At 42.6% G+C, this 21,398-nt stretch overlaps 1 protein-coding gene across 1 annotated transcript in view; it reads right to left on the reverse strand.

Annotated features, from left to right (window-relative positions):
* The window catches only part of LOC311102523 (enolase 4-like), a gene marked incomplete at both ends in the record, with an annotated part of 37,014 nt that extends 22,542 nt beyond the window's left edge, over positions 1-14,472 (reverse strand). Inside the window, 5 exons of the mRNA XM_084143895.1 lie at positions 91-260; positions 767-903; positions 6,252-6,451; positions 13,605-13,733; positions 14,296-14,472. Of these exons, the coding sequence (XP_084000021.1) occupies positions 91-260; positions 767-903; positions 6,252-6,451; positions 13,605-13,733; positions 14,296-14,472 (813 nt within the window). The remainder of the gene's footprint in view (positions 1-90; positions 261-766; positions 904-6,251; positions 6,452-13,604; positions 13,734-14,295) is intronic.
* Between the last annotated feature and the right edge of the window lie 6,926 nt (positions 14,473-21,398).

The following is a 21,398-nucleotide window of genomic DNA, read 5'->3' on the forward strand; positions in this document are numbered from 1 at the left end:
GCCTATCATTCCTGATCAATGACCTACGTCACATTGCATGGTGTATTTCTGTGTGTGCAGGTGTGCGTGTTGAAAGGGGGGCTCACTGACTTGTTGGTTTGTCAGAGATTTGATGTACTTGTACAGGGGGATGCATTGTAGTAGAGCCCCAGTCTTGGCCACAGCCAAGGACACTGAACCAATGGCCATGCAGCCAGGCACGACCAGCTCTGAGGGCTCTGGAGGCGGGATGGGCTTCTCTGTGCTGTTGCCTTTTTTGCCTGGAAAACCAGAAACAAACTTTATCTGCCTCAATGTTGTTACACAACTTGAGAGGAAGAATAATTTCCCACAGTGACTGTCTGAGAGGCCAGGCCTCCCACAGGGACTCTTTTACAACACACAGTGGGCTTTATCTGTCACTAGAGAGGGGAGGAGGAGACGGTTTACCACAGGGGGACCACTACGGAAATAAGTAAGAGACATGAGTGCATTGGACCAGCGCTTCAACCGAGACTTCTCTGTGGAGCTCAGACCGAATACTGGCAGAGCTCTTAAAATAACACCTCTCAATGTGTCTCCCAGGTGGAAACTTCAGAGGAACACTTAACCTGCACATGACCTCTGAGCACGAGCACATTTCTTTATGCATAATTAAAACATACACATGGTCCCTCTGCTGTATTTTATCGAGAACAAGCTAATGTTTTGAAAGAAAAGCATCCAGTGGTAATATGATGTGATGTCAGATTATCTGGCAGGCTGGCCCAGGGGTGAGGTTCGTTACCTTTGTCTCCACCCTTCTTGTCTTTGGGGGGTGCGGTGGGAGGGGACGGCTCAGGCACAGACACACTAGGTGGCTGATTCTCCTTCTCTCTGTTCCGGATGTCCTGGTCCTCCAGGTAGCGGGCCATGAAGAAATCACTGCCACACAAAACAAATACCACTTGGCCTTCATCCACAGGAGCAGCATATAGTTATCAAAAGCAGCATGCATGACACTATGGGGTTGATCAGGACAAGGGTTTATTTTACCCTTGGATGAGCAATTGTATAATAGGAGAACTTGGACATCGAAAACTTGGACAATCCTTATGTGACACCAGAATTACCAGAGCATTGCATTTGAGAGAGGACAGCAAACTATGTTCAGTCTTTGCTATTACAGAGCCATCATAAAAAAATCTCAAAATGTTTATGATTTCTAATTATTTCTGAACTAGGCTTAATGGTATTTCTAGAGGTACAGAGTAAACAAGCTTCCTTGTTAAAAAAAAACATGCTTGATTGGGTATGTAAAAACAAAGCACAGGGTCTTATTTTCAGTTTATATGTTTGAAACGTGTAGGCTAATATTTTTGGAGGCAGTCATGTCGAGCTGGGAAGATAAACTGAAAATTATCGACACCAACCAAACCAACCACTTATCGTGGACATTTTATTGATATCGTTCATTACGATAAATAACCTCTTTAAATAAATAACCCTACTAGAGAAATGTGAAGTTTGAAATTAAACGAAAGTTTGCTAATATGGGTGATTGTTAATGGGACAATTGATAGCTACATCATTCAAAGTAGTAGTAGTAGTTTTAAGGGTAATATAAACAACATAACTGTGGTGCACAGTTATCGTTATAATTCAGTCAATTTATCGTGATATGGATTTTTGTCCATATCTCCCAGCTCTACTATCATGCTAATCCACTGTGTTTATGATCATAACTAACAGGAGGCAAAAGGCTCCAGTACATCCCAAACTATGTGCAAAGGCAACCCTGCTGTTACTTCAATTAAATAGAATAGGTTGGATGACATCCCCCCCCTCCCCAATAAATACTCACAGGCCGCATGGGCATCTCTATTGGTTTATGTAAGGATGGTAAAAAGGGGCCAATAAGAAAACTGTAACGATATGATTGGCTCTGACATGGCGGCAGATTGACAAGGGCGGCATTTTCTGAGCTAAACTGACCAAGACGCACCTCCAACAACACATAAAACCTCCCATAATTCTGCCCAAAAACAGACCATTTCTCTCAACCAGTGGCATGTGGGCTTTTTAAGTGAGCGCTGATGCCGCCCTGTGATAAGCAGTGCCCACTTTGTCAAAGAAAGGGATGCAAAATATTTATCATGTCCATTTCCAGCGTGCATCTCCAGTGTGCTGTTGGAGAGACGCATCACTGCAGCGCTCCACCAACATTCCATTAAAGAACGAATCTAACATAAATCATATAGCAGATATAGCATATGGTAGAATGAGTATGGGCCCTTTTCTGTAGCCTACAGGCTGGAGATAAAATGTATGACAATAGCCTTACCTAAATGACACCGAATCAAATAAAAAATTAGCGGACATGTTAACAAACAACATATCCTAAAAACAGGACAGGTCAAAGTAAAATGGACAATATGGAATGGACAATCAGGCTACTCACAACTGCTGTCTTGTCATCCCGTGGGCTAAATTGTCATGATCAGTGGTTTCAAGTATGTATCTGTAAATTTTTTACGAGCTGATCATAGCGAAAAATAAATACAAATACTTCTGCATTTCCCGCTGTGTAAACACATTGCAAATATGCTCAGGATAACTCCTCCTGATAAAGTTGGGTAGCTGATATTCAGAGCTTAAATAGACAAATTGATTAGTCACAGGAATCAGGACTAATAAAGCCAATGCAACAGCCTGTTTTACAAATGGTAGGGCTACCACATCCATGGGCATTCATGCAATCTATGGGCATTCATAAAATTCCATTGCTACACCCCAGCACGGGCAACGTCTTTTTTTGGTGTTTTACAAATGTGACCCGTTTCAAGAAGCAAGGCGTATGTCGCACGCCACTACTTCACAGGAGAGACATTTTAAGATTTTATTTATTTATTTTTTATGCGTTTGTTGGCTGAAATGCCTTCTGGAATATTTGAACTTTCATGTGCCTTAATAACAAACTTGTATGCCATCTGTAAATACAAATAAAATGGTTAAATTAAGAGCCTAGTTGGTTTAGCCAAGGAAAAAGACAGGAACCCTCCCGTTAGCCATGATTGGCTGAGATAATGGCTGGGCTGAACATGCCGAAAGATGAGTTCGGATTGGTCTGCATGTAACACGCTTTTGTCTATAACATGAGCTGCTCAGTATGTGTAGATAATCCTTGCTACTGCGGCTTTTTTGAAAGATATAATGTTAGCCATTGTGAACTGCAGAATTTAGCAGGCGCTACTGACAAAGATCAATGGGAAAAAAGTTGTGATGGACTAACGTTATTTTCTGCACATGGTTGACCGGAGTGACTTGACACAACACCGGGCCAAACAAGCTGTAGCTAGCTACAAACCAAACGGAAAAGACACGCTGCCGTGAAGCGTTCATCCATGTATACGGGTAAGAGTCTAGCTACATTTTCAGATATTATACTTTTCAAATTTTATCAGAAAGTCGTTTTCATTGCAAGTTAAAGCGGACTGTTCGCTAGGTAGCGAAAGTTAGCTTGGTGCCTCGCTAGCTGACATTACGTGTATGATCTGTGTAGTAATATTATTTTTATCTCAGAAAATCAATTTGCATTGCTAGTTATAGCCTAATGTTAGCTAGCTAGCTAGTTAAGATTGAACCTAGTTGGTTAGCTGTGTACCTGCAGATTCATACTCCAGCATTTCATGGATGGTGGCTAGCTATGCCAATCTGTTTGTACTGTAGCTATGGGTTGGGATTATGGTTCATTGTTTAGCTAGCTAACTATCTACATGTCTTAACAAAAGACTCCACTTGGCAAGAGAATGATTACATGACCCATCAAGTTAACCAAGTGTGTCTGGGGGTGACTACGGCCATCTATTGTATTTGATGAACATGTGTACATGTCTTGACAATAGTGACCCATCCACTTAGCTAGATGTGGCTGGGGGTGGTTATAGCATTTCTTTCACATTACCCATCAATTTAGACAAGTGTCTGGGTAAGCATCATCTAATAATTATATAATATTATACAATATTTTTATCTGGACACTTTAAATTTAAGTCAAATTATGATATAGGCCAAGGGCTAGATAAAGTGTTTTTACCTGGAGTTTTTCCTTATCGTAGGCTACTACTTTCACCACTTTTAGTTTAGACATTTTTGGTTGTTGATCTTAAAGAGATGGGTGGGGCTAAAGCTTAAGAGGGTGTGAACGATGCTGAATAGGTGTAGACAAAGAAGGGCTCTCCAGTAGGTGTACCAAAACATTCAAGGGCCATTTTCTCAAAAGCGGGGTTACAAGTTTATCAACTTTCAAAGCAGAATTACTTTACCATTGTTCCTCAACTGCAGTGTGTGATATACCGGCCTTGATTTCCACGTCCACGGACGTTGGATTTTGGTCCGGCCCAGAACAAATCTGAACCAATCATAGACATCCAGCCTTGATTTGGCGCAAACATAGATGTCTATAAATGAAGTCTTTTCAACGTTCATTCAGAACCGAAAATTTACCTGATTTCAACGTCTGGAAAATACTTATTTTCACCTTTCATTCAGAACCTAAATTTAACCTAACTTCAACGTCTGGAAAAATACGTATTTTAGACGTCTTTTCAACATCATTTTGCTTACTGGGACTATTGGCATTTTTTTTGGTCTGGCTAGGGGATATAATGGCCAGGACCGGCCCTGCCAAACAGACATAATGTTTGACTAAAAACATAATAATTTCAAACCTTGCTTACATTTGTATATGATAACATATACAGTATCTCTCTATTATGCGTGGGAATCCTTTGGAACAGATGTCCCTAATTAAAATGACTTGGAGCTGATTTCCTGGTGTTTTTAGTCTTTTATGTCCAACAATGAAAATTCACAAAAAGCTATTTATTAACTTGGGACCTTATATAGACAGGTGTGTGCCTTTCCAAATCATGGCTGTTCTGAGGGCAAAAGGGGTTGCAACTCAACATTAGGAAGGTGTTTCTAATGTTTTGTACACTCAGTGTATACCAAATCAAGACTTTTTCAGAAACAACCTAGCTGAAAATTGTATGACTTTCATGTTTGTATCATTAACGCAATACCCTTTAGGCAAGGGTATCTAATTCGATATTGCAGTTCTGCCAAGAGGAGAGAACGACAGCAGTTCAGCATAGGGCAATGCCATGCTAGGCTTTGGCATCTTGGCACAGTCTGCGCTAGGGTCAGGGGTAAAGCTAAGCAGTGACCACTCCTCCCTCTAACCTAGTGCCCTCATGACTCCCCAGGGATGCCAATCTCTGTGAGATCATATTATGTGATCATTACAGCTAATGCTGCCACTTGGAGAAACGCCATGTCTTACAAATAATCTAATATGCATGCACTGTAATACAAGCCTTGGCACTACAAGCTATGCCATCCAACTTGAGGAGACAAAGATGAAAAATATTCCACACACCCCCCTCCTCCCAGACCCACACACCATCAACCTAATGTTCTACCGGACCAAAACTTTAAACATGTTGTAGGCTAAATGTTCATGCCAAGTTTCAGTTCTAACGGGTCATTGCTGTAGCCTACAGAAAATGTCATCTTGGTTGTCAAAAAGTTAAAAGATAAAGGATTCACACACACGCGGAAGGACAATAGGACACACAGCGAGTATAAATATGTAAACAGTTGAGTCATCTACTTTATGAAATTACAGCCTGATGCACTTGCATTGGGTGAATTCAATGTCATTTGCGCTGCTTTCATGTGTGACCGGTTTACAACGCGCAGCAGAGGGAAAGTGTACACAGTCCTAGCTAGGCTACTAAAATGTTGCTACTCAACTACAAGACATTCTGAGTGCACCATATAGCAATGCTGCATTCAACCGCACCTGTGATCCATGCAGTGCCAAAAAATGACAAACATATTTTAAGTTTAAATGTTACAACCTAGATACGTTTTTGTTATTTGGAGTTATTAAAAACGTTTTTATTAGGGTCAATATTTTTGATTAGATTTTTCAATATGGCCCGTGCGCTGATTGAGTTTGACACCCCTGGTCTAGACTAACTCTGTTTTGATTATGCTATGATTCATCAAACATTGACCTTGACTTAATTTAATAGACCTGGGGGTATTTCGGCAAGCTTGTTTTTATAGTTATTAGTTAAATATCCAACAATACCTGTAAAAAAATATTTCTGCAGTCTGCTAATAATATCTGATAATCATTAATCACCAATATCTTGACTTTCAGTATTGACAACTACTTGTTTCACAAACATATCTGTGCACAGAACTTTAGAGAGGATGCGTACCTAAGTATTTTATCCACTCCTGTCTGGTCGCAGGGATCAGAGCCCTTTAGGATTGTGTTCAGTGATTCATCGATCCAGTGGAGAGCGGCCATCACAGAATCCCTCCTCTTATCATTGTTGATATTGGTCACACCACTTGGGTCCTGGAAACTGTTGTCGAGGACCTCACTGTGGCTTGATATCACCGCAGAACATGTTGTCTAAACACAAAGACAAGGGGGACATTTTAGCAAGAAAAAGCAATGGGTGGACAGTGAGGCAAAACCTACTATGACGCCTTTTAGAAGAATGATGATGCTGTCTACTACATAATCTACAATAGTCCTAGGGATACCATGATATACAGTAACGGTCTGTAACAACTTTTACCATAATGAACAGAGACTTTACTCAATCCTTGTGCCAACATCACATGGAAACCATAAAGTTCTGAATGTCACTTCCATAGTGATATTTTAAAAAATTGCACTATGGTCACTCCTCCAATACCAACAAATGATTACCATATGTCTATTCATATGGGGGGGAATTCCGACCCGAGTTAAGCGTGCGTAAATGGAACGTAGTTCCTTTTTTATACACTTTTATCTCCATGCTTCTGACCTTGAACTTAAGCATGAGAATAGCATGCTAACACCAGCTATTCATTTGGGGTGGAGATCAAATAAATGAAGGTGTGGCGGAGATGTGTCTACAGATACCTCCACCTTTTCCATTTAGAAATAACACCATTCTCCATGAACTGTAATTTACAAATTGATAACAGCTCTTGAAAAGAGCTAGGTGAATGAGTAAGCCGTTTGGATAATGGGATTGTAAATATAAATGACAATTGTTTTAGATCTATTTTAGGCCTATCTTATGATCGCTGGAGATAAATGTGAAACCAGTCATATGGCAGCAAACTGAAGCATATCAACATATTACCTTTTCCACTGTGAATTTTATGAAATGCTGGCCTTATAACTTGCAAAGATGAAGTTTGGAGACACAAGCTATATGCTTCTGTAGCCATGCGCAAATTACCGTATAGCGCCAAACCTACCGAGTTGATTTATGATTTCTAGAAGGTTTTAATTATATGCCCTGACTTTTCACTGTATGCTTTACAATTTGTATCGTGTTAAATATTAGCCACTATCGGTAGCCACCGTCAGTTATACCCACATACATTTATAACTGTCACTTTAGTGTTAGTTTCCTTACATTTTGCATCATTTCATTACATCGTTAGTTTACCTTTCTTTCCTCATTCATGTTCGTGTGGTAGTTCCTGAGGATCGCTAGCAATAGTGGATCATATTAGACTAACGTATTACAAATTGTGCAATAATTTGGGACATGTAGCCTATTTGAATCATTATGGAACGCAGACCATACATAGCAGTTTAAACCTGGAGCCTGGGGCACACAGTTCACGTCGACTGGACCGTTGTCATCACAGTTCCATGATTAGTGAGGATTATTAGGGTAGATTTATAGGGCTACTGTTCAACCCCTCTTGTACACTTTTCTCACCTTCCAATATTTCATGGTTGAACAATTGAATATGGCAACTTTCAGGATGAATCGAAACACCGTTTTTTGATTCACCAATATATTTTGTGCATAAAGGCTGTCCAAACCTGTTTTTTATTATTATTCATGAATACTTTCCTAACCTTCAATAATATAGATCAGAGTATTTTTTTATCTACCAATTGGTGCTGAAAAGGAGACGAATATGCATGTATTTAGGCATACATGGCTTTTCTTAATATGATCCCTAATATTCTGAACCGTTCTCTACATATTTTCTAAATCAAATCAAATTGTATTTGTCACGTGCCGAATACAACAGGTGTAGAGCTTACAGTGAAATGCTTACTTACAAGCCCTTAACCAACAATGCAGTTTTAAGAAAAGTAAGTGTTAAGTAAAAAATATATAAGTAAAAAAAATATATATATATATAATAATAATTAAAGAGCAGCAGTAAGGGGGTACAGGGGGTACCTGTACCTGCGGGGGCACAGGTTAGTCGAGGTAATTGAGGTAATATGTATATGTGGATAGAGGTAAAGTGACTATGCATAGGCTGGAGTCTTTGGCAATTTTTAGGGCCTTCCTCTGACACAGCCTGGTATAGAGGTCCTGGATGGCAGGAAGCTTGGCCCCAGTGATGTACTGGGCCTTACATACTACCCTCTGTAGTGCCTTGCGGTCGGAGGCCGAGCAGTTACCATACCAGGCGGTGATGCAACCAGTCAGGATGCTCTTGATGGTGCAGCTGTATAACTTTTTGAGGATCTGAGGAGCCATGTCAAATCTTTTCAGTCTCCTGAGGGGGAATAGGCTTTGTCGTGCCCTCTTCATGACTGTCTTGGTGTGTTTGGACCATGATATTTTGTGGACACCAAAGAACTTGAAATACTCAACCTGCTCCACTACAGCCCTGTCGATGAGAATGGGGGTGTGCTCGGTCCTCCATGTCTTGTAGTTCACAATCATCTCCTTTGTCTTGATCACCTTGAGGGAGAGGTTGTTATCCTGGCACCACACGGCCTGGTCTCTGACCTCCTCCCTATAGGCTGTCTCATCGTTGTCGGTGATCAGGCCTACCACTGTTGTGTCGTCGGCAAACTTAATGATGGTGTTGGAGTCGTGCTTGGCCATGCAGTCATGGGTGAACAGGGAGTACAGGAGGGGACTGAGCACACACCCCTGAGGGGCCTCCGTGTTGAGGATCAGCGTGGCAGATGTGTTGTTACCTACCATTACCACCTGGGGGCGGCCCATCAGGAAGTCCAGGATCCAGTTGCAGAGAGAGGTGTTTAGTCCCAGGGTCCTTAGCTTAGTGATGAGCTTTGAGGGCACTATGGTGTTGAAAACTGAGCTGTAGTCAATTAATAGCATTCTCACGTAGGTGTTCCTTTTGTCCAGGTGGGAAAGGGCAGTGTGGAGTGCAATAGAGATTGCATCATCTGTGGATCTGTTGGTGAGGTATGCAAATTGAAGAGGGTCTAGGGTTTCTGGGATAATGGTGTTGATGTGAGCCATGACCAGCCTTTCAAAGCACTTCATGGCTACAGACGTGAATGCTACGGGTCAGTAGTCATTTAGGCAGGTTACCTTAGTGTTCTTGGGCACAGGGACTATGGTGGTCTGCTTGAAACATGTTGGTATTACAGACTCAGTCAAGGACAGGTTGAAAATGTCAGTGAAGACACTTACTAGTTGGTCAGCGCATGCTCGGAGTACACGTCCTGGTAATCCGTCTGGCCCTGCGGCCTTGTGAATGTTGACCTGTTTAAATGTCTTACTCACATCGGCTACGGAGAGCGTGATCACACAGTCATCTGAAACAGCTGATGCTCTCATGCATGCTTCAGTGTTGCTTGCCTCGAAGCGAGCACAGAAGTAATTTAGCTCGTCTGGTAGGCTTGTGTCACTGGGCAGCTCGCGGCTGTGCGTCCCTTTGTAGTCCGTAATAGTTTGCAAGCCCTGCCACATCCGACGAGCGTCGGAGCCGGTGTGGTACGATTCAATCTTAGTCCTGTATTGACGCTTTAACTGTTTGATGGTTCGTCGGAGGGCATAGCAGGATTTCTTATAAGCGTCCGGGTTAGAGTCCCACTCCTTGAAAGTGGCAGCTCTCCCCTTTAGCTCAGTGCAGATGTTGCCTGTAATCCATGGCTTCTGGTTGGGGTATGTACATACGCTCACTGTGGGGACGACGTCACCGATGCACTTATTGATGAAGCCAGTGACTGATGTGGTGTTCTCCTCAATGCCATCGGAAGAATCCCGGAACATATTCCAGTCTGTGCTAGCAAAACAGTCCTGTAGCTTAGCATCTGCGTCATCTGACCACTTCCTTATTAACTGAGTCACTGGTACTTCCTGCTTTAGTTTTTACTTGTAAGCAGGAATCAGGAGGACAGAATTATGGTCAGATTTGTCAAATGGAGGGCGAGGGAGAGCTTTGTACGCGTCTCTGTGTGAGGAGTAAAGGGGGTCTAGAGTTTTTTCCCCTCTGGTTGCACATTTAACATGCTGGTAGAAATTAGGTAAAAGTTTCCCTGCATTAACGCCCCTGGCCACTAGGAGCGCCGCCTCTGGATGAGCATTTTCTTGTTTGCTTATGGCCTTTGTGGTGGTAAATAGACAGCTACGAAAAATATAGATGAAAACTCTCTTGGTAAATAGTGTGGTCTACAGCTTATCACGAGATACTCTAACTCAGGCAGGCAAAACCTTGAGACTTCCTTAATATTAGATTTTGTACACCAGCTGTTATTTACAAATATACACAGACCGCCAGCCCTTGTCTTACCGGAGGCACCTGTTCTATCTTGCCGATGCACCGAAAACCCCGTCAGCTCTATGTTATCAATGTCGTCGTTCAGCCACGACACGGTGAAACATAAGATATTACAGTTTTTTAATTCCCGTTGGTAGGATATTATTGATCGGAGGTCATCCATTTTATTATCCAAAGATTGTACGTTGGTTAATAGGACTGATGGTAGAGGCAGATTACCCACTTGCCGTCGGATCCTTACAAGGCACCCCGACCAAAGTCCCTGATATCTCCGTCTCTTCTTCATGCGAATGACAGGGATTTGGGCCTTGTCTGGTGTCTGAATTAAATCCTTTGCGTCCGACTCGTTAAAGAAAAAATCTTCGTCCAGTACGAGGTGAGTAATCGCTGTCCTGATATCCAGAAGCTCTTTTCGATCATAAGATACGGTGGCAAATACATTATGTACAAAATAAGTTACAAATAACGCAAAAAAACAAACACAATAGCATAATTGGTTAGGAGCCCGTAAAACGGCAGCCATCTCCTCCGGCACCATTATATGTGGGTCTTTCCAAAAAATTTAAACGGATGGCTTTAGATAAATGCACTGAAAACCCTATTGAATGAAAACTCCATGAGAACATCTGTTGTCCAGTAAGCGGGAGGGTTTTCAGCAGTTGAATTACATTTATACAGCACGCGCAAGGGAACCACGCCTGCAAAGCCCTTTATGCACTTTCACAAGGTAAGTCTGAATACCAACTACTAAGAAGTATGAAAGAAAGGCGTATGAAAGGCATACATTTCCTAAGTCTGAATCGGGCCCAATGTCAACAAACAATAGAGATTTGTTTTGGTTTAACCTAAGTGTCACTGTGTAATAAGTCAATCAAAAACAGCTGAAGTCAAAAGCATTGCACTCTGCACTGATTTAACATGGCCCAATGTGTGAAACAATTCAAATGTTGCACTGAAGCGGGAAAGTAAAGGATTTGGATTTGTGCCTCCCTCTGCCTCGGCTGCCATCTTAGAGCGGTCCCAGACTGTGATGAGTACTGAAGCAGGCAGCGCTGACACAGGCACCTCCCACTGACCTGAAGCCAGCAGCATGGTTAGAAGGTGGACTATCTGAGTTAATATCCACTCTCCTCTCTCGCTCTCTCTCTCCCTTTAGGTTAACCATTAGCCTCGCTGTTCCCTGTTATGGCAAATTACCATCAGCCATCTCACTGTATCTGCCAAATGGGCATGGTAATAATCCAAGAGCATCACTCTAAAGGCTGCTAAAGCCACTACTATGTCCCTTACGCCAAGTTTTTTCTCTGTTGACTGTGAGAGAGGGTTTCTGTGTCGGATCTATACTGAACAAAATATAAACGCAACATGTAAAGTGTTTCTCCTTTTCCAAGATAATCCATCCACCTGATAGGTGTGGCATATCAGCAAGAAGCTGATTAAACAGCATAATCATTACACAGGTGCACTTTGTGCTGGGGACAATAAAAGGCCACTCTAAAATGTGGAGTTGTGTCACACAACACAATGCCACAGATGTCTCAAGTTTTGAGGGAGTGTGCAATTGGCATGCTGACTGCAGGAATGTCTAACAGAGCTGTTGCCAGATAATTTAATGTTCATTTCTCTACCATAAGCCGACTCCAACGTAGTTTTAGAGAATTTGGCAGTACATCAAACCGGCCTCACAACCGCAGACCACGTGTAACCATGCCGGGCCAGGACCTGCGGGATCGTCTGAGGAGGGGGAGGGGGGGGGGGGGGGGTGCTGAGGAGTATTTCTGTCTGTAATAAAGCCCTTTTGTGGGGAAAGACTACTTCTGATTGGCTGGGCCTGGCTTCCCAGTGGGTGGGCCTATGCCCTCCCAGGCCCACCAATGGCTGCACCCCTGCCCAGTCCGGGACCACCCATACACAAAAAAAAAATGTATGCAAGCATGACTGTAAGTCGCTTTGGATAAAAGTGTCTGCTAAATGGCATATTATTATTATTATTATTATTATTATTATTATTATTATTATTATTACATGTGAAATCCATAGATTAGGGCCTAATTAATTTATTTGAATTGACTGATTTCCTTCTATGAACTGTAACTCAATCAAATCTTTGAAATTGTTGCATGTTGCATTTATATTTTTGTTCAGTATAAAACTGCTGGCCTCAGCACAGTCTGATGTAAATTAATACCCAGGCTTTGTAGAGGCAACTGTTAGTAAGAACTGATAGTTCATGATTATGTTTCTTTGGTAGCCTTGCTCTGCCCTCAATTCATGGAGTCACATCTCACTTCCCCAGCCTAAAATACTGAAAAACTGAAATGGCAAGGGGCAGGGGTCAGTGGCTGTCCTCTGATCACTACCCTCCTAGCCTGCTTGTTTCCCCAGCTGCCTCTTCACATTAGCGTTCCCTGTATGGCTGAAGAGCCCCGATACTGTCATGTCAAACATTACTATACTGTTATGTCTCAAATTCCAATGATTAGCAGGACAGAAAATTGTCGAATTCACACACTTATTATCAAGAGAACATCCCTGGTCATCCCTACTGTGTCTGATCTGGCTGATCAACTAAACACATGCTTAATTTGTAAATGATGTGTTGGAGTGTGCCCCTGGCTATCTGTAAACAAATAAAAACAAGAAAATGGTGCAGTCTGGTTTGCTTAATATAAGGAATTTGAAATGATTTATACTTTTACTTTTACTTAAGATACTTAAGTATATTGTACTTTTGATCCTTATGTATATTTAAAACCAAATACTTTTATATTTTTATTCAAGTAAGATTTTACAAGGTGACTTTCACTTTTACTTGAGTCATTTTCTATTAAGGCATCTTCACTTTTACTCATGTATGACGATTGGGTACTTTTTCCACCACTGCCTATTGCAACCTCTACACAAATTGATCACACATTTGGCTATATGAATTGAACATTTGGGAAGTGAGTCGGCTACTTCAATTTCCAACAAGGAGAGGATGCACAAAACTGAAAAGAACCTAGTACAAGGAAAACAGAACTCGCTAGCTAGCTTGCTAATGAACTTACCTTTTCTTCGTTTTTAATGATGCAGAGGACCTGTGCCTGGATGGATAGTTGACCCTTTCCATCATAAATTTCTTTCCCCAATAGTCTGCTTATCACAGGTGGCGTTGAGAATTTTGAGAAGTAATTTGCCTAGAAAATGTCATAAAACTTTTAATAATCACAGCAGAAAGAAACAACAACCTGGACACCAGCCGGTGCACTGCACTGCCACAGCCCAGCAGGATTAACATTACTGATTCAACTAGGCCTAATCAAGGGCATGATTTGGTCATCAGATGATTAGCAAATCGGGTTAACTAACACTAGTGCTCGGCTAGAGCCAACATCGATTAATTTTGGCTAGCTAACGTTTGATAGCTGTGTTTTGTTTTACAAGGTAAGCTAAGACTAAATAACGTTACCCTTGAGTCAGCTACAGAAGCTAACTTAGCTATCTGACTAAACTCAACTCCACGATTTACGATGGAGTTGAGCAGCCACTACTAGGGCAGACTTGAGCTCCGACATCACATAAAATTGAGTTTTTATCAAAAACTACGCATTTCAGCACCCAAACACTTGCCCGCATTTACACATGACTTCTGGCTCCAGTAAGTTAGCTGATTAACTTAACATTCACTTAGCTAGCTAGATAGCAAGCATGTTAATATGTTGGTCAGCAGTTCAGGAATCAATACATTGGCAGTCATACCAGGTAACCGTAAATATCATCGGGCTTATCAAAGAACATGTCGTTCAGGACACCCTCCATCTTCTGTGGGACGCCGTTTGCCCTATAATATTCAGCAGCTTTATTTTTTAAATCATAAAACTCCTGCTCTTCTTTGGAGACACGACTGTTACAGTTTATAAAGCCTTTATAAGACATAGCTATAACGTTCTGTTGGAGTGTTGTAGCGAAAAGAAGGCTTGCATTCGCAGTCGCCAAATCCAGAGACATGAGCTACCTAGCTCCTGTTCAGTTACATGGCTACTACACCAGGCAAACTGTCAACAGAGCCTTGTCTTTGTGTACAATACTGGTTGCTTAGCAACTTAAATGTGACATAACTTCCTACATTGAACGATATAACTTCAATGTTACATCAAAGACAAAAGAACGTAACAAGATCGTTAAGAAAGATCTGGTTAAATGTTCATCTATAACCTGAACTATGGAAATGTGGAGAGAAATCGCTGGTGGGCATTTAAGCCCTGAACAGGGCCTGACAGGCAGCCCTGTATCCCAGGCAGCGTCGCCAACTCCTCAGTAAGGAAAGTAGCTATTGGCTGTCCTAAAAGTAGCTAGAAGTCGCTAACTGACGTCATCGCCGAATTTGCATAATTGGCCATGTGCATGTAATTGTGATGGACGCTGTAGGAGAGAGGAATAACATCATGAGTGAGACAAAAAGTGAGTAAAAAGCTGCGCGAGGACTGGGCCGCCTGAAGAGTGCTTTGGGACAGGGGTGGGGCCCGTAGCACCCGCTGCTCGTTGAGAAGAGTAAGAACGATACATAGCACGTCAGAGTCTCCAATAACACCAGAAAATGACGTCATCACCTAATTTGCATAATTGCCCATGTGCATGTCATTGTGATGGACGTCGTGGGAGAGACAAAAAGTGAGTAAAAAACACCCTAAATATGGTTAGAACTACAAATTAACTTTCTTCTGTCGATTCTTGTTTTTTTCAACCACCCTCCTTTATACAGGCTTGGAACCAGCAAAAGTGACCCAAAAGAGACACTCTGGCGGAGGTATTTAGTTTTAAATATTTTTTTCGTTTTTTCGTTTAGTTTTCTTAAGTTTGGTTTTTAACCTTATGGTCCACTTAGGAGCTTACAACAAGTCACAGTATACAATCTACATTAACAATCTAAATGGACCAAAAAGAGACAATAGAAAAAACTGTCAATGGCAATGTGAGAAAAGGATGGTAACTAACTGTTTGTTTTTTCCAGACCCCCCTCCACACACACACAGGCTGTGCTGGCTCACAGAAAGAGTGGGTCATCGTCATTTTGGTCAAGGCTCTCTATGGCAGGTTCAGCAACTGAGGGAGCTGACTTAAATGAGTAAGCAGCTGATGTGCAAAAAAGCTGCAAAACATTCTCAGGCAGCTGGTGCTCATAGCAAGCCTCACCAGACAGCTTCAGTCCATATCGAATGTACAGGATGGAGTTAAGGGTCTGCAAGGACATCCGATTTTTTAAGTTTGCTTTTTACCACACACATCTGGCTGAATACTCTCTCGACTTCAGCATTAGAGTGTGGCAAGGACAACACAGACACAGCAGCCATGGCAAGTTCTTGAAACGGGTTGATATCAGCTGCATCCCTGAACTTCCAAATCTCACTCCAGAAGCCCAGTGTGTTTTTTGTCTCATTCCATTTACTAAGATGGATGGCACGCCATTGCTGGACAATCTTGATTATCTCTGCAGGGGAGTAGCCAAGGAGTTTGGCTATTTTTTCTATTTCTCCAGGGCTCTTATTGTGCTTTAGAGTTTCCTCCACATTGAAAACTGACATGTACTGCAATGCTTTGATGTTGCCCAGCAGTCTCACCCTCAACTCATTAGTGAGGGAGATGGTGAAGGCTACACACTGCTTTCGGACATTGTTTTCATCCTCAGGTGCAAGGTGGAGCTCAGCTGCCTTTGACTCAAAAAGGTAACCAAGGTACGGTTTGGGACTGATGTATCCATCTATTGGCCCTTTGAGTACATCAACATTTGCCAGTGGATTCAGCACCCTGCTGCTCACAGACTTGATCAAGCTAACCAAGCTGTCAAGTAGCTTAAGAGGATCTACTTGCTCTCCCTCAAAAGCCTTGATAGCCAACTGTACCTCACTCAGCACTGACTTACAAAAAGTCTGATACAATATGTTTTGAGGATCACTGTACATGGAGTATAAAACCTCAGCCATGTAGCAGTGTTCACTGGACTTGGTGACTGAGAAATGCAGCCTAAGCTCCTCCCACTGGTCCAAAATGCGTGAAACTGCGGATTCAATGGAGATCCAATGTGTGGCACACACCTTGGTTATCTGTAAAGGTTTCTCCCCACAGTTGATGGTCTCATATATGGCCTTGTAGGCCTCCCTGCGCTTTGGAGACACTGAAAACCAGTTATAAGTCTCTCGTACTAAATACTCCACAATACGGGGGATGGTGTCATTGGAAGCATGACTTACAGCAAGCTGCAGAGAGTGGCACACACAGCGAATAAGAACCAGATCTTTGAGGCCATACTCCTCCTTCAGCACTTTATGGACCCCATTGTTAATCCCCATCATAACAGAGGCGTTGTCAGTCCATATCCCCAGGAGTTTCTCTTTTTTAAGACAACACTTCTTGAGGAAAGCCACAACAGCAAAGGCTATAGATTTGGCATCTCCTCCCTCCAACTCAACAAGCCCCAGAAATGTTGATACAATTGTCTGCTTGGTGTCACTAAAGTACCTTATCACAACCCCCAGGTACTTAGAAACACTTACATCCGTGGACTCATCGAGGAGGAGGCTTTTTCAGAAAGTATGGTGCGAGAACACCATTAATCATTTCAGACTTTGAATTCAGGGTTTGATTCCCACTCCTTTCTGTATTTTTGAGTGTACAGTTTAGACTGAGACATGATGAGCTACCCAGCTAGATGTTTAGCTTATGTCACAGAGAGGCACACACACAGTGGACAAAGTGAGTAAGTGACTGAGGCTGTGTGAGTCAAATGCAGTGATCTATTTTTGTGCAGTGATTTATTTTAGACAAAGAACATTTAACATTTACATCCCGCCCTGAATGTAAGCCAGGGCGGGATCAGCCAGCGGCGGCTTCCCGCATGCGCGATTCATTTGCAGTCTGGATGCGGAGGGGTGAACATTTCCTGCTCTGACTGCAGCTGGGAGGGACTGCTGCCTGAGGACTGTGAAGAGTAAGAACAATATGTGCTTTCACGTCAGAGTCTCCAAAAGTCTCCAATAACACCAGAAAAAGTCACTAGATTTGTCACGTGTCGCTAGAGGGGTCTGAATACTCGCTAAATATAGCGACAAAGTCGCTAAGTTGCCAACACTGCTCCCAGGCTGCGTACTGCCCCAAGACCAGCAGAGGAACAACAAGCCAATGAACAATGAGCTATCAAGCCACATTCAAACAGAGCCAGAAATCTGAAGCCTAGAGGAAAGAAGTTATATAGCTAGCATCTTTCAAAATTAAGGCAATTTTATACTGATATGTCACTGATATTATATCAGACTGATTTGTTGTAGATGAACAATCTTTTTGTGTTTGTTCAGTAGCTTGCTTGCTAGCCTTGTGAGCCAGGGTTTCCCAAACTTGGTCCTGGGGCCCCCCCTGGGTGCACATTTTGGTTTTTGCCTTAGCACTACACAGTTCATTCAAATAATCAAAGCTTGATGAGGAGTTAGTTATTTCAATCAGCTGTGTAGTGCTAGGGAAAAAAACCAAATGTGCACCCATGGGGGGCCTCAGGTCCGAGTTTGGGGAACTAGCTAGGTAGTCTTGTGAGCTATCTAGGGGTGTGTTCATAAATTCGCTCTGGCTATCTACTCCGATTTCAGAGCACTCTGGTCTGAGTGTACCAGAGCGCAGAATAACTGATGAATTTACGAACGCTCAACAGTTGAATATGGCCGGTGTCAGTAAACGTCGGCAAAAAAACGTAATTAAATTGTTGCCAGCAGCACAGTTACAATCACCAACGCTCTAAATGAAAACAGCCTAACCGGCTCTGCTAGGGGGAGTAAAATGGTCAGAGTGAGGTGTTCTCTCATTTGTGTCTGGAAGTAACTTGCAAGCTAGCCAACGTTAGCCAGTTAGCTAGGGTGCTTGACTGCCGTTGTGAGGTCAGAACGCTTTGATCAACCCTGCTCCTCGGCCAGAGCGTCCAGTGTGCGCTCTGAATGCCCCAGAGAGCAAAACGCTCTGAATTTACGAACAAACAATCTGACAATGCTCTGAATTTACGAACGCCCTGAACGCACTCTGAGCACACTCTGAGCGCACTCTGGCACTCCAGATTGAATTTTCGAACACACCCTAGGTAGTCTTGTTAGCTAGCTAGCTAGTTATCTATGCTGGTTGTTAGCTTGCATAACTGATATGTGTATAATTATAACAGACACTTCATGTTTTGTGGATAATATTTACATTTACAGAGCGCCATTCCTGACAGGCTGATCAGATTAGCTTTTAGCCTCAGAGCTTGATCATATTGTAGGCTGTTTCATGAGCAAAGCTCCTTGCAGGCATATTAGTAGTCAAAGTGCCTTATAGGCGGATGCATATGTTCCAGTGGGTGAGCGCTATTCCTGGAAGGCTGATCAGATTCAATAGCAGCCTCAGAGGCTGATAAGTCAAGATGCTGCAGGCTGTTTCATGAGTAAAGCTCATTGCAGGCATATTAGCAGTCAAAGTGCCTTTTAGGCTGATGCATATGATCCAGTGGGGGAGCTCTATTCCTGCCAGGCTGTTCAGATTCAATAGCAGCCTCAGAGGCTCATAAGTCAGGATAATGCCATTCATGCTCCATGTTGACTCAATTAACCCCTTCCCTCCACACTCTGCCAGCTCTCTGTGCCACTCCAGACTAGCCAGGTCTCTCAACTTGGTCTCAGAGCATTTCATATTATTCTGTACGTAAATCAGAGACACTCCATTTAATATGATATGTTACATTTCGTATGGTTACATAAGACAGATGGTTACTTAAGGCAAAAATGTAAGTAGGGTGGTTGGTCAGGGTGGATGGGTGGGCGTATAACGCGAACATCTAGCAACCCAAAGGTTGTGAGTTCAAATCTCATCACGGACAATTTTAGCTAATTAGCAACTTTTCAACTACTTACTACTTTTTAGCTACTTTGCAACTACTTAGCATGTTAGCTAACCCTAACCTTAACCCTTTTCGCTAACCCTAACCATAACCCTTTTAGCTAACCCTTCCCCTAACCCTAACGCCTCGATCACACCGACAGCGTCATTGCGTTTTGGTACACCAGAAGTACATTCATTTCCAATGGAGCACTGCATTTGCCTTGCAGCATTGCGTTGCAGAGGCAGTTGCAGTGCGTTCTGTGTGATGCATACGTTGGATTTATTGAACGTATGCATCAAACTGTATGCGTAGACGGCTTGACAGAAATGGTAGCAGAAGGTGAACGTTTAACTTTTGTTGCACACAAATCCAGATGATGCTGTCGTTGTGATCGAGGTGTAACCCTAACCTTAACCCTTTAACTCCTAAACCTGCAAATCGTAACATATTGTAAGTTTTGCCAATTCATAGCATACATTGAACAAACTATAAACGTAAAAAGTAAAGTGTTGGTCCCATGTTTCATGAGCTGAAATACAAGATCCCAGAAATTTTCCATATGCACAAAAAGCTTATTTCTCACAAATGTTGTGCACAAATTTGTTTACATCCCTGTTAGTGAGCATTTCTCCATTGCCAAGATAATCCATCCACCTGACAGGTATGGCATATCAAGAAGCTGATTAAAACAGCATGATCATTACACAGGTGCACCTTGTGCTGTGGACAATAAAAGGTAACTCTGAAATGTGCAGTTTTGTCACACAACACAATGCCACAGATGTCTCAAGTTTTGAGGGAGAGTGCAATTGGCATGCTGACTGCAGGAATGTCCACCAGAGCTGTTGCCAGATAATTTAAAGTTAATTTCTCTACCATAAGTCATTTTAGAGAATTTGGCATTACGTCCAACTGGCCTCACAACCGCAGAGTACATGTATGGTGTTGTGTGTGTGTGACTGGTTTCTGATGTCAACATTGTGAACAGAGTGCCCCATGGTGGCGGTGGGGTTATGGTATGGGTAGGCATAAGCTATGGACAACGAACACAATTGCATTTTATCGATGGCAATTTGAATGCACAGAGATACCTTGACGAGTTCCTGAGGCCCAATTTTCATGCCGTTCATTCGCCGCCATCACCTCATGTTTCAGCATGATAATGCACGGCCCCATGTCGCAAGTATCTGTACGCAATTCCTGGAAGCTGAAAATGTCCCAGTTCTTCCATGGCCTGCATACTCACCAGACATGTCACCCATTGAGCATGTTTGGGATGCTCTGGATTGATGTGTACGACAGCGCGTTCCAGTTCCCGCCAATATCCAGCAACTTTGCACAGCCATTGAAGAGGAGTGGGAATACATTCCATAGGCCACAATCAACAGCCTGATCAACTCTATGCGAAGGAGATATGTCACGCTGTATGAGGCAAATGGTGGTCACACCAGGTACTGACTGGTTTTCTGATCCACACCTCTACCTTTTTTTAAAGGTATCTGTGACCAGCAGATGCATATTTGTATTCCCAGTCATGTGAAATCCATAGATTAGGGCTTAATGAATTCATTTCAATTGACTGATTTCCTTATATGAACTGTAACTCAGTAAAATCTGCCATAGAGACACAGTCAACAACACAGTCAATGCAGGCAGCCCAGTCAGCACAGGCAACCTGCCCAACATTAACATGCTGCAGGCCCCTCAGAAGGCAAGTCTACTTAGCCCCTACTCAACCCCTTTCTCTGGACTCAACCTCACTCTCTCCTACTCTGTGGGTCCTCCACACACCAAGGGGTCTGCCTGAGTTTTTGCAATCACATAAGCAAACATCTTCTGTATCTGTGTGTACTGCTGCTAGGCTTCCAACACTTTCAAGCTCCCTTCAACACTAAAGCTCAAACACTTGAACACTCTCTCCAACTCTTTACACTCCCTACGACTCCTTGCATGTTGTAGTTATAGCTTCTCT

Source organism: Coregonus lavaretus, assembly GCF_964263955.1.
Source record: "Coregonus lavaretus genome assembly, chromosome: 1".
Classification (NCBI taxonomy): domain Eukaryota; kingdom Metazoa; phylum Chordata; class Actinopteri; order Salmoniformes; family Salmonidae; genus Coregonus; species Coregonus lavaretus.